The sequence below is a fragment of the Callorhinus ursinus genome, unplaced genomic scaffold (genome assembly GCF_003265705.2).
Source record: "Callorhinus ursinus isolate GAN/ISIS: 27379988/994484 unplaced genomic scaffold, GSC_fseal_2.0 scaffold10, whole genome shotgun sequence".
NCBI classification, from domain to species: Eukaryota; Metazoa; Chordata; class Mammalia; order Carnivora; family Otariidae; genus Callorhinus; species Callorhinus ursinus.
This window is the reverse complement of record NW_027397072.1, coordinates 77133523-77157800: the sequence shown is the minus strand read 5'-3', so window position 1 is coordinate 77157800 and position 24278 is coordinate 77133523. Positions and strand designations below refer to the sequence as shown.

General features: G+C 49.2%; 2 protein-coding genes across 8 annotated transcripts in view; one reads left to right on the top strand and one right to left on the bottom strand.

Moving 5' to 3' along the window:
• Positions 1 to 3957, bottom strand: part of CNNM4 (cyclin and CBS domain divalent metal cation transport mediator 4) — a 37441-nt gene extending 33484 nt beyond the window's left edge. The window contains exon 1 of one of the 2 annotated variants that reach the window (XM_073897801.1): positions 2475 to 3957. In XM_073897801.1, coding sequence (XP_073753902.1) covers positions 2475 to 3876 — 1402 coding nt within the window. In that variant the 5' untranslated portion in view covers positions 3877 to 3957. The remainder of the gene's footprint in view (positions 1 to 2474) is intronic. The other variant, XM_025868948.2, reaches the window with a different exon arrangement.
• The window catches only part of LMAN2L (lectin, mannose binding 2 like), a 42904-nt gene continuing 22524 nt past the window's right edge, over positions 3899 to 24278 (top strand). For 4 of the 6 annotated variants that reach the window (XM_025868941.2, XM_025868940.2, XM_073897805.1 and 1 more), the window contains exons 1-2: positions 21639 to 21858; positions 23058 to 23176. In XM_025868941.2, coding sequence (XP_025724726.1) covers positions 21672 to 21858; positions 23058 to 23176 — 306 coding nt within the window. In that variant the 5' untranslated portion in view covers positions 21639 to 21671. Of the gene's footprint in view, positions 3996 to 8437; positions 8559 to 21638; positions 21859 to 23057; positions 23177 to 24278 lie in introns of those variants that run through there. The other 2 variants (XM_025868947.2, XM_073897806.1) reach the window with 2 other exon arrangements.

Genomic DNA, 24278 nt, shown 5'->3' with positions numbered 1-24278 from the left:
TACCCAACTTGGAGAGTTCACGAAAGCATAGCAAAGACCCTCAGGGAGATGCTTGGCTACACCTGGCAGGCCCCCAGCTCTTGTTCTGATGCTGCTGACAGTGCTAGCCATGTTAACACTGCTCCCTTGTTTTTCTTAGCTACAAAAGCCTTCCAAACACCAGATGTGTAAAGAGAATCTTTTAAGATGCAGATGTAAAGTGTTTTCCGTGTCCAAGAGGGCCTCAGACTAAAAAGGTAAATGCCAGATGAAAAGATCTGGGAGAGACCATACTGGGGGCAGCCCAGGGTGGCAATGAGTTAGGATGGAACCACAAAGCCCCAGGGTGTGTCCATTAGGGGTGACCATCATATCACACTCACACCTCCACAGCTTCAGGCTGCCCTGGGTAGACTACGCCTGCGTTTCCACGGAATCAGGAGCACCCCCTCCAGGGCTAGGGCTAGGGCTAGGGCTAGGGCTAGCACTCAGGCTCAGACGACCAGCCTCTGTTAAGGAGACTCCAGTGAACTAAAATGTACATTTGGAGAATTCCGCTCATCAGAGCTCTGGCCTGAAAGATGCTAGCTCTGTTTTCCCAGCTTCCTGAAGTGGTACTCCTTTTTGCAAGATGAGTCCAAAGATGCCCCTGCCAAGACCCAGGAAGCTCCCACCGGACAAGAGCTCAGCCCTCCTGATCCGGGGCTGGGAAGCCTGGCCAAGCCAATCCATACCAGTTGGCTCCAGATCCAAGCTGGACGATGCAAACGTGCTTGATGGGTGTGTCACCAGCAACCATCCCAAAGACCACAGAGGTGGTGAGCAGGAAGCCGCCCTAGCGAGGCCTAACCAGGTTCCTGACCAAGCAACATGGGAGAAGTCTTCAGGGCCAAGAGGCTGCAGGGTCGGGGGAGGGCACAGATCCTCACTTCTCTACTCCAGGATCAGCTACCTGGGAGAAACCGGTTCCTGGGCCTGCACCTGCAAAGCTGCCCCAGCACGGGGCCATCACCACCAGATGTCCAGGTCCCTTCAGTCTCTCTGCAATGAGGTCACCTTACCAGGCTGTCTCCCACTTGGACTTCTATTACTCCAGTCCTTCTCAGTTCTGATGCTGAGATTCACTCTGTCTGTCCCTCTGAAAAAGGGAGGGTATCAGTAACCCACTCTGGCCCTGACCAGAGCACCTCTGCAGAGCAAACCGGGCAAGGCCTGCTCCTACCACCTATCCCACCCCATCACCCCTGACCCATCCAGTCCCAGGCTCTCCCCTCCGCATCTGAGACTCGCTCCCTGCTGGAGTGCCCTGGGTGGGTAGGCTGCCTTAGCCAGCAGGAGCTCTACCTATGGGGAAGGGAAGCAAAGTCCTGGATTTAAGATGTGCGCCCTCCCCTCCCCCATTCCTTTATAAAGAGCTTCCCTTTCTGCCTCCTCACTCCCTGTGGCCTAGGAGGGTTTTACTCCATAATTGGCTTGTTTACTGCCACTGAGGACTTCTGAGTGGCAGAGGTGGGAGGAAAGTTTTGTCGGAAGTAAGGAAAGGGGTGTGTGCCCTGAGCTTTGAGGCTGATGAGTAAAACCTCCAAGTGCCTCTCTAACGACCTGAGAACTGGCCAAGAACCCATGTGAGAAAAAAAACACAAGGCACTGCAAGGCCAGCTGAAGATTTCCAACAGACCACAGGAGGGAAGCTTATGTTTGGCGCCTGGGAAAAGACAGAACAATAACCAAAACTTGATCTGCTTGCTTCTGCAGAATAGTCGAAAGCATTACTTGGCACTGTTCTGAGTGGGGAGCCAACCAGAGACCTCCTAATTCAGCTTCTGTGGGTTAGGAGCTCCAGAAACATCACTCTTGCTCAAAAACTTCCGACAGCACCAAGCAAACGCACCGCCCTGTCTTCAGGCGCTTCCAAAGGCCCCAGATGACTCAGCCTCTCCCCACTGACCACAGAGCAGCAGACTCAAACCCAGCTCAATAGGACCACCTGCTGGGCCACAAGCACATCCTTTGCTTCCCCACTCAGGTGCTCTGCTCCTTGTGGGGCTCCCCCTGCCTGAGGCACCAGGTTTCCCCACATCTTCAGGCTCTCCCTTCAACGCTCCCTCCTCCTGTGAAGGTTTTCCCAGGGCTCCAGCCCCTTCCCCACCTCACCCCAATCAGATGGGTGGCCCCACACTGTAATCTCCATGGCCTCTTTTAAGGCCTTACTCTGTCCTGCTTCAGTAGCTCCCTGAGGCCTTGCTCTATCCCTCCAAGTGCACCAGCGTGTCTCGGCTCTGATTCACCTGGAGCACAAAGCACAGTACCTGGCAAACGGCAGATGCTTATGAACTGTTCCTGCTGCCCCAAATGCCATTCACCTCAGAGGCACTGGAAGCGATGCGCAAAGGGACAGTCACACCGAAACACTTAAGAACAGCCGACACAAAACAGGCAAGGGAACGAGAAGCGTCACAAAGCCAGCTAACAGGGAGAGCTCCATCAGGCCTTACCCTTCTTGAACTCCTCCAGCATGGCATCCAACTTGGTGTCATGGAAGACGAAATGCACTGGGTGGTTATAGAAGCGGGTGATGGTCTTGAGGGGGGTGCAGTCATCAGGGTCCACGAAGGCCAAGTCTTTGACATAGAGAATATCTACAATATTGGACTGCTCGTCTTCAAACACGGGGATGCGGGTATAGCCGCTCTCCATGATCTCCGACATGGTATTGAAGTCCAGGATGGCATCACTGCGGATCATGAAGCAGTCTTGGAGCTGGGTCATGATATCCTCCACGGTTTTGGTCCGTAGCTCCAGGGCACCCTGGATCATATTTAGCTCCTCTTTCACCAGGTCGTTATAGGGCTCCGTTACCTTCAACATCTCCATCAGCTTCTCCCGGTTGTAAACGGTGCGAATTTCCTGGCCCAAAACAAAATCCAGGAGCTTGCTGATGGGGAAACTGAGGGGGAAGGTGAGTAGCATAAAAAATTTGGTGAGAATGATAGTGTTGGCACCCACAGCCAGGCCGTGTCGGGAGCACAAGGCCTGAGGTACGATCTCCCCAAAGATGACAATGCCAATGGTGGAAGACGCCACCGCCATGAGCCCAGACCCGATGAGGTTGTCTAGAAGGATGGTGAGGGACGTGTTGACCAGCACGTTTCCCAGAAGCAGCGAGCAGAGTAAGTAGTTGCCCTTGCGCCGGATGGGCTCGATCTTGCGGGCATAGCGCCTCTCCTTCTGTGTGCCACAGTTCTGCACGATGCGCAGCTCCATGGGGTCCAGGGCCATAAGCCCCAGGTTGAGGCCAGAAAATATGCCCGACAGCCCCAGCAGCACCATAATGAGGAGGATGTGCAGCCAGAGGGGCAGGAACCTCCCAGCCTCCTCCACCATGAAGAGCAGCGAGTCCTTATCGGTCCACCTCTGCCAGGGACCGTCCACCCCGGCCCGGGTGCACAATGCATACAGCTTCATGTTTTCGCTCCTCCGGAGGAACTTAGTGAGCACCACCAGCATCCCGGACGTGTTCCCGCGGCTCACGTTGACCAGCTGCTGGACGACCAGGTCCTTGGTGAGCTCGGGACAGTTGGTGGAGTTGTGGATGGCCTCGGAGTTGTCCACCTCGGTGAAGGAGATCAGGTTGCTGGAGATGGAGCCCAGCCTCTGGCCGTACAGCCTCAGGTTCACCGTGCTGCCTTCGGACACGAAGATGATGCCATCCGCGTTCATCCCACACGATTTGTTGCAGCTCGCCAGCCTCATGCCCAGGATGGCGCCCCGCTGGGGGTCGCCCTGGCCCCGGGCCCCCCGCGCCCACATCAGCACCAGCAGCAGCAGCGCCGCCAGGAGGAGGCGCCCTCGGGCCGGCCCGCCGCCCGGGCGCCCGCCCCCGCCCACCGGCGCCATGTTGCTCCGGCTCGGCCGCCGCCGCTCCCCGCGCCCCGCCGCGCGGCCCCGCTCCCGCCGCCGCTCCTGCCGCTTCGCCGCCGCCGAGCCAACTGCCCGGGCCGCCGGCCTGACGTCAGGTCAGCGCCCCGCCCGCCCCGCCCCGCCGACCCACGCCCCTCATTTGCATGGGAGACCCCGCCTCCGGGCGCGCGGCTCCAGTGCCCGCCCTTAAGGGGGTCCCGAGCTTAAGGTGGAGCGGCGCCTGAGCGCGGGAGCCGCGGGCGGACGCTCGCCCCGCCCTTCTCCTCGCACGCCCTTTCCCGCCGGCTTTGCCGGCCCGCTGGGCGTCGGTGCGGCCCGCTCTCCTCCGCCGGGCCTGCACGCCTGGCCTCGCCGTTCCTCTGCTGCAGTCTAGCTGGGCGTCGCGTGCTGGGCTCCTTCCCCAGAAGGCTGTTGCTTGGGGCAGGGTGGCGCTTCTCAGCAGGCACTTCGGAAGCAGCACCGCGTTGTGCCGGGGCGGGGGAGGGGGGGATGATTTTCCTGGTATAAAGAAAGAAAAGGGGAACCTGAGGGTTGAGGCCTTCAGGTCCACCGGCATGGCAGACTGGCCCTTGGAGACTTTTCTGGCCTGGGAGTTTTGTTGCTGACCTCGTCCCAAGGCCAGAAGTAGGTTCCCTGGGGCCTAGCCCCCAGGCCGACACCGTTCGGCCACTGGCTACCTGGTGGGAGGAGAATCTGGGGAACTAAGGATATAGAAGGTACTAGCAGATGGAAGCGTCAGGGTCTGGCCTAGGCTCTTCTCATGCCATTTCCATTTAGGACACAAATATTGAGCACCTACTATGTGCCGGGTGGACACTTGTTCCAGGCTCTGGCAGTGAATAAGCCAAAGTCCCTGCCCGCTTTTTACAGTCAAGAGCAGAAACAGACCATCAACAAGTATCCTTTGAACAACCCTAAGAGGTAGTGTTATTTGTCCATATAACGGAGGAAGAAATTGAACCTAGGCACAAATTGGGAGTCCCCCCACATTGCTATTTTAAAAGAGGCTTGTGTGATTGGTAAGGCACATTGGAGTGTCTTTCAGCTCTGAAATGGGGGTAAGAATGATAATAGGGCACCACCTCTCCAAGCTTATGGGAACAACTGGCCTAGGCATTGAACAGGACAGGACAACTCTGAATGTTGTATGTAGCTGATGTTGTTGCCTGCCCCACCGGACCAAACCCCTAACCCCCAATTGTGGTGACTGGCCAGCTGGGGCACACACATGTGAAAATGAGCTGAGAGGTGTGGTGCCAGGCCTAGCCCTGAAATGACTGCTTCCTGGAAGGCCCTACCTTGGTGTCAATTAGCAACTATGAATTGAGCAACAAGCACTCAGGAGGTGTGGGGAAGACCACAGCCGCCTGTCCTGTCAAGGGGAAGGAGACAGACAGACAAACGTCCTTACAATAATTGCAGAGGTGCACTGGGGAGAATCAGGTACCAGGTTGACCACTGGGTCTCAGAGCAAGTTTTCTGCCAGCCCTGGAGACACAGAATCCATTTTACTCTCTCCCTGCACAAACACTTGTGTTTTATTTTTATCGTGGTATACTGTTTGCCAATAAAAGCAACGATCAATACCAGCCAGAAAGAGCCTAAGCAGAGGAACAGTCAGGTACAGTGTCATGGGAGGGACGTGGTGGTAGAGAGGCCTAATTTAGCTAAGTACTCTTAGCAGGGGCAGAGGGTTCTGCATACTAGGCCAGGTTAAATGCTCTCATCAGGGATAGAAGCCCGGCAGGGAAAGAACCTGGACACTGGTCTGGACCTCAAATACCTCCTCAGACATTTTCCAAGTTATAGTGCTTTTAACTTTGGTGGAGAGATTCTTGTCTCCTGTGCTGGATTGAAGGCTCTGGGTGGGCAACAAAGAGTTTTATCTCTTTACTTCATTGAATCTGTTTTTTCCCTTTTTTGGGTAAGATTTTATTTATTAATTTGACAGAGAGAGGGGCGCCTGGGTGGCTCAGTCGTTAAGCGTCTGCCTTCGGCTCAGATCATGATCCCAGAGTCCTGGGGTCGAGCCCCGCATCGGGCTCCCTGCTCCGCAGGCAAGCCTGCTTCTCCCTCTCCCACTCCCTCTGCTTGTGTTCCCTCTCTCGCTGTGTCTCTGTCAAAAAAAAAAAAAAAATCTTTAAAAAAAATTTGACAGAGAGCACAAACAGGGATGAGGAGCAGAGGGAGAGAGAGAAGCAGTCCCTTGCAGGTAGGCGCCGCACTTCCTATTCCACAGTGAGCATCTAGCAGGCCAGTTTGGTAAGGAGCAGGAGCCTCAGGATGGTCACTGGCCAAGACAGAACAAAAGCAGAAAGAACCTCTGACTGGCTGTTGCCTCCCATCTCCACCAACCAGGAGGAATCACCTGCATCACCTCAGAGCAAGCCCAGCTCTCAGAGAGGCTTCTGCCCACCCCACCTCATCTCTTTCCAGCCAGCTTTAAGACTAATGACCTCCCCCGTGGTACTTAGAGACTTTGCCATTCTATTATCGACTAATCAGCTATTTTTATTTTGCCCTTTTCAAACTGTCTGTGCTCAGAGCTCTTTATATATACACTGAGTCCAATGACAGAAGCCAACAAAGGGAAGGAAAAAATAAGCTGTTGAGGTACTTGGGTAAAAGTGGGAGGGGTGGTGAGGGTCTGGTAGGAAGAATTAGTCTCTGCTAAAGTTCATTTAATTCCACTCATCCACCATTGCATTCACATGCATACTTAGGTGAATAGAACAGACTCAACAGGGGCGCCTGGGTGGCTCAGTCAGTTAAACGTCTGCCTTTGGCTCTGGTCATGGTCCAGCCCCGTGTGGGGCTCTCTGCTCAGCAAGGAGTCTGCTTCTCCCTCTCCCTCTGCTCCTCATCCCTGCTTGTGCTCTCTCTCTGTCAAATTAATAAATAAAATCTTACCAAAAAAAAGGGAAAAAAACAGATTCAATGAAGTAAAGATACAAAACTCTTTGTTGCCCACCCAGAGCCTTCAATCCAGCAGAGGAGACGAGAATCTCTCCACCAAAGTTAAAAGCACCATAACTTGGAAAATGTCTGAGGAGGCATTTGAGGTCCAGACTAGCGTCCAGGTTCTCTCCCTGCCGGGCTTCTATCCCTGATGAGAGCATTTAACCTTTCCTCATCCGCAGAGTTATGCCTTTCCCATCGAGTGGAGGGGACAACATGGAGGTGGAGATCTGTGTGTGTGAAGAGTCAGGAAGCCTGGACAAATGTGTGGCTTCCGTGAACCAGGCTGTGAGAACTGTAGAAAGTGATGTGCAAATGAGAAGTCTGTCTCCTTTGAGGGTCAGACCTGTTTCTCGGCCCCAGGGTGGAAGCCCTTACTCACCTGTCTCCATTCGCAAGTAAGGAGTTCGGTGAAGGTCGTTCTCAGAGGGGTCTGATACCTGACTCCTGAGCAGCTCAAAGCACTCCATTCATGACTTTTGGATCTGACAGGTTTCTGGACTCTATGGCAGTATGTCCACACCCCCAGGGTTGAGCCCATGCCTTTCCGGTCCTGTGCAGGGAGACAGACTTAAAAGTCTATTGCCCCTTCTTTTGTACCTGGCATGGTGCTGATGCTGAGGGTCCAATGGTGAACAAGGTCCTGAATTAGTAATCTGGGACCCCCGGCACCACTCCTCACAGGCTGTGATCCTCCCAGGCTGCTTTCTTAGTCCTTTTCAACCTCTGGGTACCCAAGATGGGGAGCTGCTGCTTCTTGGGCAGCAGCTCCCATCTGCTGGTGGGGCTCAGAGCCTGTGGCCACCGGGGCCCCACAAGTCTCTCGGAGGATGCCCAGGTCCTGGGGTTCAAGAGCCTGGGTGGGGGCGATGAGGTGGCCTGTTCCCCAGCTGTCTTGTAAGCCTGCAATACCCCTGAACATTTGCAAGTCATATCTGTGCTATTAAGTTGTGTGGGGAGAGAAGGGGCAGGCATGCCTTCACAGAGGCACAGAGCAAGCATGGGATTAGCTGAGATGGTACCTTAGCTCAAATCCCAACTCAGGTCACCCCAACAGGTAGGGGCATGAGGACCTGGTGTCATTTTCTACCTGAAACAGACACTTCATTAAGGTGAGGAGGGGATGAAAGCATCAGATCAGGGGATCCAGGCCCATTAAAGGATGTGCCCATGACAGGAAGTGGAATGCCAGAGCAGCAAAGGGGAGGAAGCACTTGTATTCATTGCGTCGGCTTCAAGGCTCCATGGCCAGAGGACAAATTGTTCTCCTTTGGGACAGGACCACAGGAGGCAGGATGCCCCACCATGGGGGTTCCGGCACAGCTCAGGGGGCACACTGTGGGGCTGGCTCTGCCAGGGATTGCCTCTGTGACCTGGGACTCCGGGACATTCTGGAGTGCTGAGTGAGGTGATGCCTGACCCATGGTAAGAGCCCAATAAACATGATCCCTAACCATGATGGTGATGAACATGACAGGGCTGGGATTTTTGGAGGACAACTCAAATTTCTTTAGATCCATTGTGTCCCCATCCACCCCCAACCACTGTGTTCTTGTTCTTTCCCTTCCCTTTCCTGCAGAGAGAGAAAATCTGTAGAGGATGGTGGGGAAGAAGAGACTAAACAAGACCACATCCTGGACCCCTTGGGCCTCAGAGCTGAGGGAAGAAAGGAGGCTGGGGCGCAGGTAGAACCACTGGAGGTAAGGCAGGGGTTGGCACAGTGCCCACGGGCTGTGGGACTCAGGCTGCAAAAGCTGGCAAGTTGAGGAGAGGGAAGCCTATCACTGGGATCTAGGAGACCTGACGGCCCACGAGGCAAGGACTGCTGGGAAGCCCCCTGCTCACAGCAGGGCCCCTGTGAGGAGTGCCAGGCAGCGCAGGGTCTGGGGGAGGCACAGCGGGCCCAGGACTCTGCCTGCTCCCCTTTCTGCTTCCCTCCTCCTCTCGTGCACTGGAGCTCCCCCCCTCCCCCACCATTGGCCACCCTCCCCCTTTCCCAGGACTGGCTACCCCAGCAAGCTTTTCCTTCTGCCTCCCAAAACACAAAGACCCTTTTTTATGTTAAGAGATTCACTGTTAATCGCTGAAGAAAAATAAGGAAGAACAAAAAAACAGACACTGAGTATTTACAAAAGCTTAAGAACAAAGTTCCTGGAGTCATTGTCTTTCTGTTTCTGACCCTTTTTCTTAGTTGGCAAATGGAAATAGGCTGTAGCAGAAATGCCCTGGGCTCTGTCCCTTATCAGCTGGTGAATTGGGGCCAAGTGCTTGACCTCTTAGGGTCTCGATTTCTCCATTTTTAAGATGGGGATCAAGAGACCCTTGTGTCGGACTAAAAGGACTAAATGAGCCCAAGTTTGGTAGCGCTGCTCCTAAATGTGTTTTCCTTCCCTCGGGCTAGGACTTTCACATTACATTTCATTCATTTATTCATTCCTGTATCTTTATCTTCTTATTGGGCTTTTTTTTAAATTGCCAAAACGATACATGTTCATTGCCACAAATTCAAAGTATAGAATAGAAAGCACAAGGTCCCCTTCCTCCCCTATGCCACTGCCCAGAGATTGTTTTTCTGTAATCTGTCACCCTCTGCTTCTTCATTTTCTCCTTGTCCCCTCTCTGCACTGGAGGCCATTTCCCACTGGGTTGAGAGTCCCTCAAGGACAAAAACTATGTCATAGTCATCTCTGTATCCGGCATGCTTGGCATTCCATATGCATTTGTGGAATGAATTGGATTTCCCTTAAAAAGGAGGTAAGAATAATACTGTTGGGGGCCAGGAATGGGAAATGAGGATGAAGCTTTTAGCCAGTAGCTTTATATATAAAATTGCAACCGAGAAAACTGTCTCATGAAACTACATTTACCCCTTGATGTAATTTCCACTCTAACCTATGTCTAAAAAAAAAAAAAAAAAGTCTGCTTTTCAACCAACTAAATTGATTTCTTGACTGATCTTCAATTTGAATAATACTCTCATGCATTGCTCATGGGCATGCACTGGAATTCTCTTTGGAGGAACCTTAGGAGGGCTGGTGGGAGTTAGAATGTTCTCTGTGTAAATGACACCCACACCCACAGTGCCTGGCATAATCCACATGAGGCAATAAATCTCCCAAGGCAGATCAGTGAGGCAAGTTCCTGATTACTGAATCTTATTGTCTGCCAGAGTGGGAGACAGCCTTTGAGATTTTCATTCCCGAGTGTCCAGATTTCTGCAGGTCTGTCCAAAACAATTGCCGAGGCACCAAATAACCTGTAGAGCCTTTAACAACTGGCTCATCCCACACTGGGCCTTGGGGCCTTTATCTCCAGCATGAGGGGATTAGGTCAGATAATCAGGTTCTATCCTCATTTAAATTCTCTGATGTATTAATTTTCCTAGGCAACCAAGAGAGGAAGGTAAAGGTGAAATCAACAAGCTCAGTTGTAGTGGGCATCTGTTGCTCGGAGTTGTCCAGCTTCCTGTTCCCTTCTTCAGGGAACAGTACCTCCTTATTCTCTGGAGACCTGTCCCACCTCCTTTCCCATGGGTTGTCCCGTGGAGACGGACAACGGACCAGGCCTGGACAAAGGTATCTCAGGCCATATCAATTGACCGAGGGTGGACAGGACACCAAGAAGGGCCAATCAGGAGTCTGGTGTGGGCTTTTATATGGGGAGAGGGTTCCTAACTGGAGATCACAGAGGCCTCGAGCTGTCTGGGGCTATGTCTCCTCTCCCTGTTGACTGCAGTCTCTCTTTCTTAGCTTTAACCATAGCCCTGTGAGAGGGGGTACCATTATTCTACTGTACAGATCAGAAAAGAGAGATTTGGAAGCTTAAGAAACCTGTTCAGGATCACTCAATGATGGATTTCAATACTGTTCAAACCTGTCTTGACTCCAAACCTTCTTAACCCATGCATTGTGCTGCCCCTCTAAGGACTTGGGCTAGAGGAACCATTGTAATCAGTTGACTGAGGAATCTCCACTCAGTGGGGCCTTAACATGACAATCTTGTAACCAATTTCTATCAGATTTCCCTTTTCCCTTCCTTCTTGAGATCCTAGATGGATCCCAGAGCTTTAGTGTGACTTTTAGTATTAGAAGTGCACTCAGGTCTGTTAAGAACTCCCATCTCGTTTCTGGTTTACATCCCTTACACCCCCTTCCTATCATCCAGGTTTGGGATCCAGTTTCTGCTCTGGGGACTTGGAGGCGGGAAGGGCCTTGGTCAGACTTCAGTCCTCCAATCACTGCAGCCAGTTTCAGGGTGGGGAGGTGTTTGTGTGCGTGTGTGTGTGCGTGTGTGTGTGCGTGTGTGTGTATGTGTCTGGTGTCCAGCAAAGGGAGTCATGTATTGGTTCTAGGATACTTCCCCTCTTCCTTTTCAGGGTCAAACTTCTCTAGTATTGGGGCCTGGTAGGGCAAGAGGGGAAGAAGGGTAATTTGTCTTTACTTAATCCAGCTTCTTGCTGTTGGGGGACACTTTGCCTGTCAGGCAGCCCCTCCTGATAGAGTCCTCCCAATGGTTGCAGTATAGACTGCCCAGGGCAGAACAGTAAGTGTACTGCCTGAGCAGAGGTTTGATTGTGGAATAAAATGCCAGTCTCTCTTCTTGCAGAACCCTCCAGATTTTCTTAGAGCACCTCCCTCGCTTGACTTTGAGAGGTATGTTAGTTACCTATTGCTGCATAACAAATTACCCCTAGAACTTAGTGGCTTAAAATAATAAGCCTTTATCAGGTCATAGTTTCTGTGGGTCAGGAATTAGGAAGCAGTTTAGCTGGGTAGTTCTGGCTCAGAGTTTCTCACAAACAGAAGTCAAGATGTTGGCTGGGGCTGAAGTCATCTGAAGGCTTGGTTGGGGCCAGAAGATCCACTTCCAAGCTCACTCACATGGATATTTGCAGGAGGACTCAGTTCTTTGTCCCATGGACCTTTCATGGGGCTCCTTACAACATGGTAGCTTGCTTTGCCTATAATAAGTGATCCAAGATAGAAACCACAATGTCTTTTATGACCTAGCCTTAGAGATGATATACCACCATGTCTTCCTTATTCTATTGGTCCTATGGACCAAAACTGATACCCTGTGGGAGGGGACTATCCACGAGCAGGTGACAGGGGTCAGTGGGAGCCATTTAGAGTCTGGCTATCACAGTAGGTAAGGGAAAATCCTCTCTACTGAAGGCTAATCAATTGATAAACTTCCTCCGCCCTTGACCCCCAACTGCTTTTCTTAAATATTGGGAATTTGGTCTTACTGGGATGATGATTGGGGTCAGAGGGCCTGTTCTCTGCTTAGATGTCCAATAGACACATAAACCTAATATCACTAAAATCAAAATATTGATCTTTCCTCCAAAACATTTATCTCCCACAATTTCACTTCTATCAGTGTATGGCAACTCCATCTTTCCAATTGCTGTGGCCAGAAAATCTTGGCGTCATCCTTTATTCCTCTGTTTCTCTTATGCCTCTGTCAGCTCCATCAGCAAATCCTGTTGACTGAACCTTGAAAATACATGTAAATTCCAGCTGCCTCTCCCCACTTCTGCTGCCACCACCCAGGCCCCAGGCACGTTCCTTTCTCACTTGGGTTACCAATATTCTTGGTCTCCTTGCTTCTGCCCTTTCCTCCCTACAGTTTTTTTCTCAAGCCAGCAGCAGAGTGGTCCTTTAAAAATATAAATTAGAGGGGCGCCTGGGTGGCTCAGTTGGTTAAGCGACTGCCTTCGGCTCAGGTCATGATCCTGGAGTCCCGGGATCGAGTCCCGCATCGGGCTCCCTGCTCAGCAGGGAATCTGCTTCTCCCTCTGACCCTCTTCCCTCTCGTGCTCTCTATCTCTCATTCTCTCTCTCTCTCAAATAAATAAATAAAATCTTTAAAAATAAATAAATAAAAATAAATAAAAATATAAATTAGATTATATTAGATTAAATTAGATTATAAACCTCCTCTGATCAAAACCTTCCGGAGACTCCCAGTTTCTTTTAAAGTAACACCCAAAGTGGTGACATTCGCCTACAAACGGGAGTTTGGTCTTAATCCAATTATGGAGGGCCAGAAAATTCTTTTTTTTTAAAGATTTTACTTAAGGGCACCTGGGTGGCTCAGTTGTTCTCTGTGTCAAAGATTTTATTTATTTGAGAGAGAGAGAGCGATCACAAGTAGGCAGACAGGCTGGCAGAGGGAGAGGGAGAAGCACACTCCTTGCCGAGCAGGGAGCCCAATATGGGGCTCAATCCCAGAACCCTGGGATCATGACCTGAGCCAAAGGCAGACGCTTAACCAACTGAGCCACCCAGGCACCCCGAGCCAGAAAATTCTTTTTTTTAAAGATTTTATTTATTAATTTGACAGAGAGAGACACAGCGAGAGAGGGAACACAAGCAGGGGGAGTGGGAGAGGGAGAGGCAGGCTTCCTGCGGAGCAGGGAGCCCGATGCAGGGCTCGATCCCAGGACCCTGGGATCATGACCTGAGCCGAAGGCAGTCGCTGAACGACTGAGCCACCCAGGCGCCCCTCGAGCCAGAAAATTCTTATTGGGGAAGTAATGTGATAGAAACTAAAAATTGGGAGGGTTAATGGTTAGCAGTCTGCTGGGCAAATGGTGGGCGGCAGTCCAGCCAAGAAGCTGCCATTGTAATCCAGATGTAAAGTGATAAATAATATATATATTTTTTAAAAAAACTCCCATTTATCGAGTGCTTTGCGCTAGACACTGTGCTTTCCACTTCTTTCCTCATTTAAATATTGAGAGCAATTATTTGAGGTAGATGTTACTATTGGTCTCCTTTTACAGATGGAGACCTGGGTCCCAAAGATGTTAAATAACTTGCCCAAGGTCATACAAGATCAACGAGATCAGCAGAGCCAGGAATTGAAACCCAAACCTGTCTAGTTCCAGTGCATTCCAAGCTGTCATTTTCATTGAGAAATGTTGAAACCAAGGAACATCATAAAAGTCTTCATGACTTTATAGAATATAGAAATCTTTATTACAAAACAGCCATGCATGAGTCTAGTTATTTTTTTTATTTCTTATTTTTTTTAAGAGTTTATTTATTTGACAGAGAGAGAGAGAGAGAACATAAGCAGGGGGAGCTGCAGAGAGAGAGGGAGAAGCAAGCTCCCAGCTGAGCAGGGAGGACCCTGGGATCCCAGGAGGACCCTGGGATCATGACCTGAGCCAAAGGCAGACGCTTAACTGACTAAGCCACTCAGGCGCCCCAGTCTAGTTGTTTTAAAGAAACACAAAGTGGAATATGATTTAAAGAAATACAATCATATTTTTGCAGTTGGGCTCCTCATGCATTAATCTTCAGTCTTTATCCATCAGCGTTTAGTCTAACTTCGACTTCTTGGCTTCCATGCCAGAGCCAATAACCCTCAGTCGGACTTTTGGAAGTGGCCGCCATCATCGGGTTGGCTCAGGACTTCAGGCCAGGTTAACTGCCAAAGCCCCAGGATGGCTTCCCTTGTCCCCAGTGCCTCCGCTCGAACTGAAGAGCCTGCCATTTCCTAGAGCCTTCTGCACAGCATGGGAATTTCCAACCTCATTCACCCCCTCCCTTGGCTTCTTTATGTCATAGCTGGAGCTCAGCTGTCCCCATGCCCTTCCTCCCTCATCCAGCATCTGGAGAGCTCAGGGCTCCTCCGTCTGTTCATCTTCCATAGGCAGGAGGTGAATGAGGAATATTATACCCACAAAGCCTTTTTTTTTAAGTTGTTTGACCTTCAAAGAAGGCTTATCCTATTTCTTTTTTTTTTTTAAATATTTTATTTATTTATTTGACAGAGAGAGACACAGCGAGAGAGGGAACACAAGCAGGGGGAGTGGGAGAGGGAGAAGCAGACTTCCCGCCGAGCAGGGAGCCTGATGCGGGGCTTGATCCCAGGACCCTGGGACCATGGCCTGAGCCGAAGGCCGGTGCTTAACGACTGAGCCACCCAGACGCCCCGGCTTATCCTATTTCTAATTATAAACCCCAGGGATAGGATTTGTACCTTCTACACTTCTACACTGCGCCCCAGATCCCTGAGCAATATTCTCAAATCAGTCAGTGGTTTCTATTCCATTTATAAACCAACCTCCAACACATGTACTTTCTCCTAAAGGGACCAAATCCACTTTCCCAGAACACACTTCAGAACACAAGAAGACAAGCTGTAACAAAGCTTTACAAACAATAGTAATTTGGGTACTTAGAGAACTCTTGAGTCTAAAATGTGCCTATGCATTCTTTATACATTTTTTTAAAAGATTTTATTTATTTATTTGACAGAGAGAGACATAGTGAGAGAGGGAACACAAGCAGGGGGAGCGGGAGAGGGAGAAGCAGACTCCCCACTGAGCAGGGAGCCCGATGCGGGACTCGATCCCAGGACCCTGGGATCATGACCTGAGCCGAAGGCAGACGCTTAACGACTGAGCCAGCGAGGCTCCCCTATACATTCTTTTGTTTAATGCTGTCAGTAATTCAGTGTGGTAGGTTTCAACACCCAATTTACAGATGGAGAATTTGAGGCTCAGAGGTTATGTAATTTGCCCCAGGTCAAAAGGTAGAGGTGGATCTCAAAAGAGCAGATGTTTTCATTCCAACTTCACATGCCAGAGTGCTCCTCCCTCCTGCCCACCTTCATCCTGCAATTCTTAGTGAATCTTATGTCCCAACTTCCCTGTGATAAGTGGGCATCTGGAGACCTAGAGGCAGTCTTTAATTCATTTGTCCCTTCTTAGAGCCACCACAGATCTGAGAGATGGTCCTCAGGGTATTGTTTGTTTGTTTTTTAAGATTTTATTTATCCATTCATGAGAGACAGAGAGAGAGATGCAGAGGCAGAGGGAGAAGCAGGCTCCCCGTGGAGCAGGGAGCCCAGATGCGGGACTCGATCCCAGGACCCTGGGATCATCACCTGAGCTGAAGGCAGACGCTTAACCGACTGAGCCACCCAGGTGTCCCTGGGGTATTGATTTACTGATGGATAAACACACTGGGAAGCGTAAGTCACACAGTAATGAAGTGATAAAGCCAAATACTAATTTCTTAATTAACATACAAATAGCTCATACTAGCAATATGATAATATAGTAATACTAATGTCTTAATATACTGAGAAATTAAATATTAATATACTGGGAAATTCTAAGAGAGCTAGAATGTTAAGTGGGAAGTCGTTATGAATATGTTAGGAGAGTAGGCTTGATTTGAATAACGAACACAGGACACTTAGAAATACTGTCTTCCTGGACACTTGAATGTATTTTCTTTTTCTTTCTTTTTTTTTAAATTTTATTTATTTATTTGAGAGAGAGAGAGCACGAATGGGGGGCAGGGGGAGGGGCAGAGGGAGAAGCAGACTCCCCACTGAGCAGGGAGCCCGATGCGGGGCTCGATCCCAGGACCCTGGGATCATGCCCTGAGCCGAAGACAGACGCTTAACGACTGAGCCACCCAGGCGCCCCCACTCGGACGTATTTTCATCCGTTGACTGTTCTTGTTCTAGATTGCAGACTCCTCTCTTTTTACTTATGACATTATATTGGATGGGTCACAATGAACTTTACAGATGACAGTTAATTACAGTTTTCGTTCCCTGGAGGAAATTTAGAAAACACCACAAATGCATACCCAGCACATTTCGTAATCATCTCCAAGGGAGATTTAAAAAAAGTTTTTTATTATGGCAACTCCCAAACACATAAACCTAGAGGGAATCCCCATATCCCCATAACCCAGCTTCAAATTTATCAAGATCTTGCTGCTTTTTTTTTTCCATCTATCCCACTCTCTTCCTAACACACACATGATTTTCCTCCATAGTATTTTTTTTTTTAAGTAATCTCTAAGCCCAGCATGGGGCTCACACTCACAACGCAGAAGAGTCATAGACTCTACCGACTGAGCCAACCAGGCACCCCTCCTCCAGAGTATTTTAAAACAAACCTCAAAATCTTACCTCTAACTTCAGGTGCTGTACCCTGTTTGAAATTTATTCTATGAACGGAGCACAGATGTCCTAATCTTAAAGTGTGGTAATGCCGGGGCGCCTGAGTGGCTCAGTCCTTAAGAGTCTGCCTTCAGCTCAGGTCATGATCCCGGGGTCCTGGGATCGAGCCCCGCATCGAGCCCCGCATCGGGCTCCCGGCTCCGCAGGGAGCCTGCTTCTCCCTCTCCTACTCCCCCTGCTTGTGTTCCCTCTCTCGCTCTGTCTCTGTCAAATAAATAAAATCTTTAAAAAAAAAAAGAAGTGTGGTAATGTCTCTCTTGCCCACCGTGCCAGGTCAATGAGAGGTCAAAATGAGATACTGGATGTGAAAGCATTGTGGTTCTGGACTTTGGCTGCATATCACATTCTCTGGGGAGAGATTTTCAAACCCAAATCCCTGGGCCCTACCCCACATTTATGAATCAGGTGTTTGGGAGTGGGACCCAGGCATTCGTGTGCCCCAAGCACTCCAGGCTATTCAATTGTGGCTTGTCGGGAGGCCAGAATTTGTAAGTTGCCACTGGAAAGTAATTGGCTAGTTAGTGTTAGAGCTCCTGTCCCCTTCTGTGCACTAGGGTCTGCTTGGAGAACTGGAGGTGCAGGGGGGTCGAAGGGTGGGGAGAGTGTTGCGGAGGAAAGGGGCAGGGGCTGAGGTGGGGCCGGGTTAGCTGCCACTCTAGGGCTGATGATGGACCTAATCCCAAGTCCTAATCCAGACCTCTGAGGAGGAAAAATGGTCTACCTGGCTTTGGGAAGGCTGATGTTAGGTCCTGCTCTGGGTCCTAAGTTTGGGGTGAGGGTGGATTTAAATGGAATGGCAAGGTTTAGAAGTGAAGGGCAAAGGGAGAGGAAAGGATGGGGCCAAGAGGCTGCCTTGCAGCCTCTGGCATGGGGTGGGTTAGGGGCATCAGGCTTCAAGGTGCTCCTAAGTGGACGTACCTGTTTGGCTTTGAAGACAAGAAACTAGAGGAATCATCCAGAACTGCTGGAATGCACAACTCATATGGTCTATGAATGCTCCCACCCTGGAGGTGTATAGCCTTAGATCATGGGAAATGATTCTCTGGAGAAAAAGAGAATATTAAGCTGCTGGAAGATGGTGGGTCAAGACCTGACCTAACTATCAGAAAGCGCTTCTGTGTGTGTATAGGGCGGTGTGGGAGGAGGACTTGGCTCCTTTTTCTCTTTCCCTGTACACCCTCAAGACCTTAACAGTGTTCAACTTTATATGAACCCTGTACTTCTGGAAAGCAGCTACAGTCAAGAAATCCCCTCACCGTTTTGTGTCCCCTCTCACCCCATTTTGAGTTCTGAGAAATGGCTAACTTCAAAGGACTATCCTGCTCTAGAATATTCTGAGATAAGACCCACTTTTGCCCTTCCTCAGTGACTCAGATAAAACCATCTCCATCCTCCTTTATGACGACTCCCTTGTTTACCTGCCTCTATGTAACACCAGGTCCCCTTCCTTTTCTTTCTTTTTTTTTTTTTAAGATTTTATTTATTTATTTGCGAGGGAGCGAGCATGGGGGGGAGGGGCAGAGGGAGAGGAAGAAGCAGACTCTCTGCTGAGCAGGGAGACACGGGGCTCGATCCCTGCACCCTGAGATCATGACCTGAGCTGAAGGCAGATGCTTAACCAACTGAGCCACCCAGGCGCCCCCCCACTTCCTTCTCTTTGATACTTTCCTCACTAATGAGCATTCCGCCTATTGCAACAATCTGAACAAAATCATCTGATTTATTGTCCTGTGTATTTTGTCTGTCACACCCTCTCCTTTATCCCCCTTTTCTTCATTACAGTGAATTTTACAATGAGGTATGATGAGATACTATCCAAAATCAAGTTGACAGGTCACACAGCAACGTGATTGTATTTAATGCCTATGAACTATATACTTAAAAATGGTTAAAATGGTAAATTTGATTTTATGTATATTTACCACAATAAAAAAAATTCCAGCTGACAGAGAAATATAATGGAAATAATTTTATTCAAAACAATTAGGACTCCTACTATGTGCTGGGTGATGGGTTAGGGAATGGGGAAGTAGGTGAGGCCTGGGATAGGAAATGAGTAAGATCTGCTTCCTGTGGTCCAGGAGCTTCCAGCCTTGCCAGGGAGACAAACACATAATCTGTTAATTGAGCTACATGATTCAGGGTGACACACATTGTAATAGACATGTGTACAGCCTGATTTGAGTCAGTTTGAAGGGCTTTGAATGCTACACTAAGGCGTTTGGATTTTATCCTATGGTAATTGGGATCCACGAATGGTTTAAAAGCTAAGGTATGATGTGAATAGATCCATTGCAATTTCTTATGTTGTATCACTAAACATCTACTTTGTGTGGAGTGCATAAATGATCAGTAGTTGTGACAGTTTATTTATTTTTTAAATTTTTTTAGATTTTATTTTTAAGTAACCTCTACATCCACTGTGGGGCTTGAACTCACAACCCTGAGATCAAGAGTCACATGCTCCCTCAATTGAGCCAGCCAGGTGCCATATGGTTGTGACAGTTTTTCATTTTGTTTTTATTTATTTATTTACTTATTTATTTTAAATATTTTATTTATTTACTGGAGAGAGAGCACAAGCAAGAGAGAGCACAGGGTGGGGGGAGGAGGGAGAAGCAGACTCCCCACTGAGCAGGGAGCCCAACGGGGCTCCATCCCAGGACCCTAGGACCATGACCTGAGCCCAAGGCAGGTGCTCAATTGACTGAGCCACCCAGGTGCCCCAACAGTTTTCATATAAAAATGTTGATCACTCATAAAACAGGCTTACTTTCATTTTTCTGTTATTAAATATATTTATGTTCAGGAAAGAGAGAATTAAGTTTGGTTAAGCCTGTTGGGAAGACACACAGACCTGGCTAGAGCTGTGTAAGCAATGTGCTTGGGCAACATTGAGAGCTCAGAGTAGGGCAACTGCCACTGCCTGAGGAAGTCAGGGAAGGCTTCCAGGAGGAAGTGGGCTGGGGAGAAGGAGAGAAGAGGGAAAGCTGGAGCATATAGATGAAGAAAGGAAGCTGTGGGCAATAAAGCCAGAGAAGGGCCAGGGCCAGGTGGCAGAGGGCTTTGTATGCCAAGTTGAGGGGCTTGAATCTCTTCCCCACAGGTGATGGCAACCATCAAGGGCTCGGTTAATAATAATGATGACGATATAGTGCTTCCTACATGCCAGCCACTATTTAACAGCTTTACCAATATCAACTCATTTACCCCTGACACTCAGGAAATGGCATGGTTAGATGGTTTAGATCACGTGGGTGGCTGTGTGGATGATGGTGATCAGAGTAACAGGTGGGACACGTGTTATGGTTCGGGAGAAAGACAAAGCAAGTGATGGAAAGGATGTGATGGCATTGAGAAATGATTAGGAATAACATCATCAGGACTTGATTATTGATTGATTGGGTGATGAAACTGGTGGGGAAAAGGTGGGAAGCTGGGATGACTCTCACTCTTTTGGTGTCACACTCTTCTGTGTGTATTACTGTGCCATCCAGGTAAAGGATGGGTAACCCTGTTCCATTTCTTAGAAGAATCCCTGCAGTCGTTCAGCACTTCCTACTCCTTTATGGGTTATTTAGAAGTGAGTTTAATTTCCAAATATTTGGGGGATTTCTCAGAAATCTTCCGGTTGTCAGTTTCTAGTCTAATTCCATCATGATAGGAGAACATCCTTTGTGTGCTTTCATTTCTTTTAAATTTGTGGAGCTTTTTTTTTTTTAAAGATTTTATTTATTTTTTTGATAGAGAGAGACACAGCGGGAGAGGGAACACAAACAGGGGGAGTGGGAGAGGGAGAAGCAGGATTCCCGTGGAGCAGGGAGCCCGATGCTGGGCTCCATCCCAGGACCCTGGGATCATGACCTGAGCCCAAGGCAGACACTTTACGACTGAGCCACCCAGGTGCCCCTCAGAAATCTTTCGGTTGTCAATTTCTAGTCTAATTCCGTCATGATAGGAGACCATCCTTTGTGTGTTTTCATTTCTTTCTAAATTTGTGGAGCTGTTTTGTTTTTTTTTTTTTTGCTGGTTTTGCCCAGGCTATCTTGGTACATGTTTCTTTTGCACTACAAGAGAATGTGTCTTCTGCTGTTGTTTTGTGGAGTTTCTATAAATGTCATCAGGTCAAGTTCTTTGTTCTGTTCAAGTCTTTTAGAAATTTGATAATTTTCTCCTGAAAATTGTCCAGCTACAGTAATTGTGGATTGTCTATTTCTCCATTCAGCTCTACATCCGATGGATAGCTCTGCACAGACAGGAGGGTACTATGGCAGAGAGGATAGAACGTTTGCGTGAAACTGGGAGAAACATTTTTATCTTTTTTTTAAAAGATTTTATTTATTTATTTGACAGGGAGAGACATACTGAGAGAGGGAACACAAGCAGGGTGAGCGGGTGAGGGAGAAGCAGGCTTCCGGCCGAGCAGGGAGCCCAATGCGGGGCTCAATCCCAGGACCCCGGGATCATGACCTGAGCCGAAGGCAGACGCTTAAGGACTGAGCCACCCAGGCGCCCCAACATTTTTATCTCTTTAAAATTTACTCTAGAACGCAGAGACAAAATGGAAATCACTACGTCTCCCAGCAGGCCTAGTGGAGCGCAGGACAAATGCAAATAAGGGAGGTCAGGCATTAGGCCACGCCCCTTTCCTGGGTTGGCAAGGCAACTGATACCCAAGCCAGCCAATCGGTGAGATGCTCACCTGCGGGGGCGGGGGCTCGGGGAAAGCCAATGGGACCCGGGGCAGATGGTTCCCTGGGCTAATGGCTTGGGCTACGGGGCGGGCTCTTAATGAAGGGACGGCAGTGGGAAAGATGGCGGCGACTCTGGGACCCTCTGGGTGGTGGCAGCGGTGGCGGCGGCGTGTGTCAGCTGGGAATGGGTCCAGGATGTTGCTCCTTCTCCTTTTGTTGGGGTCTGGGCAGGGGCCACGGCAAGTCGGGGCGGGTCAAACGTTCGAGTACTTGAAACGGGAGCACTCGCTGTCGAAGCCCTACCAGGGTGAGGCGCCCGGGGCGAGGTGGTCGTGCACGGGGAGGGCTCCGGGACCTGAGCTTAGCGGTAGAGACCGGGGGTGGCGAAAGGCTTCGTGGCCCTAAGGAAACTGCGGGCGGTGGGTGGGGGCCCACGGGGAACGCCGCGTTTGGGAGCCACGGGTCCAAAGGGCAGGGGTCAGCTCTCACCGCCCCCCCCCCCGCTCCCGTTTTGGAACTTTCCATCAGATCGAAGCCGGGCTCGGATGCCACTAGCGGTAGGCCTGGACAAAGAGGAGCTCGAGTTGGACAGGAGGGATGTGGGAAGGGATAGAACTGCAAATGGTGGGTAGTGATTGAACGCCACTAGCAAAGACCCGGTCTCCCGATGGAGCTATGGATGTGCTAGAAATGAAGCAGGAGGCAGAACTGGGGTAGACCTTGGCCGGACTGAGAAGATAAAATTCTGTTGCCGGTTCAAACACCTGTTCTCCAGTTCAGGAGACCTGTTGATGAAGGAGGCTGGTTAGCTTTGCTCTGCTTAGGGTTACTAGGCTCTTAGGCACAGCTTATCGACCATAAAATTTATATAGTTAGCTACAGAGAGGACCAAATCGGTGCACATGGCTTAACTCACACAAGTCTGTTTCCGCACTGGAGTGTGGGACAGCGGACAAATAAAAACTCAAAGTGCAAAGCTGCTAAGGGTGATCATTTATTCACTCAGCAGATATATCCAGTGCCTCATTCATGCTGCCTCTGCTATTACTGTGGATTGTACAGACACAAAGTTCTCACTTGCAAGAGCCTTATAGCCTCTCTCCGTACTGGGAGAAGTACCTTCACACTTGAATTGTTTAAAGAAAGAATGTGATTAAGCCCCAGAGGCCTGAGAGTCAAGCTCTTTTTGGTAGAACTGGGGAAATTTTTTTCTTTTCTGGTGCTAAAATTTACATATAAAATGGGAAGAATGGATCTGAGCTATGGTTATTGAGGCATGGATAAAGTGATAGCTCTGAAGTGCTCTGAGGTCTTCACCTGAGAAGGGCTTTGTGAAAGAAAGCTGTCAAGATGGTAAAGATTTGAGATTTATGAAAGACAGAAGGTAGGAGATCAAGTGTCGTGAAAGGGAGAAAAAGATGATGACCCCAGCTTTAGGAGGGTCCGTAGTGGTTTCAGAATGGGTTGGTGTTGAAGAGTATGAACTGATCTACTTCCTCCCCGTAGGTGTGGGCACAGGCAGTTCCTCACTGTGGAATCTGATGGGCAATGCCATGGTGATGACCCAGTATATCCGCCTTACCCCAGATATGCAAAGTAAACAGGGTGCCCTGTGGAACCGGGTGGTAAGAATCTTTCTCCCTCCTGTGTTGATGACCCAAAAAGCCCTAAAAAGTTTACCAGTGGCTGTTTTACTGTTTATCCCCAGTGCTCTGTCTTCTGTGGAGATCAAGGATTTTCATTTCAGAGAATACGATGACCTTCATAGTGAAATCAGATATGTAGGGAAATGCTCTCAATCTCTCCAGTTATAGCAAATAATCCATTTTGATTGTGTTTTCTGAAACATCTTTTTTTTTAAAGACTTTATTTATTTATTTGATAGAGAATGAGAGAGTACAAGCAGGGGGATCGACAGTGGGAGAGGGAGAAGCAGGCTCTCTGCTGAGCAGGGAGCCTGATGCGGGACAGGACCCTGGGACCACGACCCCAGCTGAAGGCAGACACTTAACCAACTGAGCCACCCAGGTGCTCCTGTGTTTTTTGAAATGTCTTTAGGGGCGTCTGGGTGGCTCAGTCGGTTGAGCGTCTGCCTTCGGCTCTAGTCATGATCCCAGGGTCCTGGGTTCAAGCCCCACATCGGGCTCCCTGCTCAGTGGGAAGCCTGCTTCTCCCTCTCCCACTCTCCCTGCTTGTGTTCCCTCTCTCGCTGTCTCTCTCCCTGTCAAATAAATAAATTAAAAAAATCTTAAAAAAAAAAAGAAATGTCTTTAATTCCTGATTGACCTGGTAGTATTACTTCTTGGAGATTAACAACTTAACTCACATTTAATTACTTTGTGAAGTAGAAGACTGCTCTTTTAAATTTATCCTAAACTTCATCCCAGTATCTGCCCTTGTTATTTCACTCTGAAGAGTCTAATTTTAAATTTTATTTTCACGTGAAAGCCACTTTGAGCCCCTTGGTCATTTTATTTGTCCTTCTCTGGAACTTTTGTAGCTGCATTGTCTTCCCTGAGGTATGGCGGCAAGAAGTGAATGCAGTATTCCTGGTGTGGTTGCACTGTGATTTTGTACAAGTGTAAGATGATGCTTTCTTTTTGGTTTCCAGGACTCTTTCTAACACTTTTGGGAATGACCTTGGCATCCTTTAATACTTTCTCTTGGGTTCTCAGAAGCTAAGAACTAAACTTTTTCATGGTTTTTGATTTATAGCTTTTCATGGTC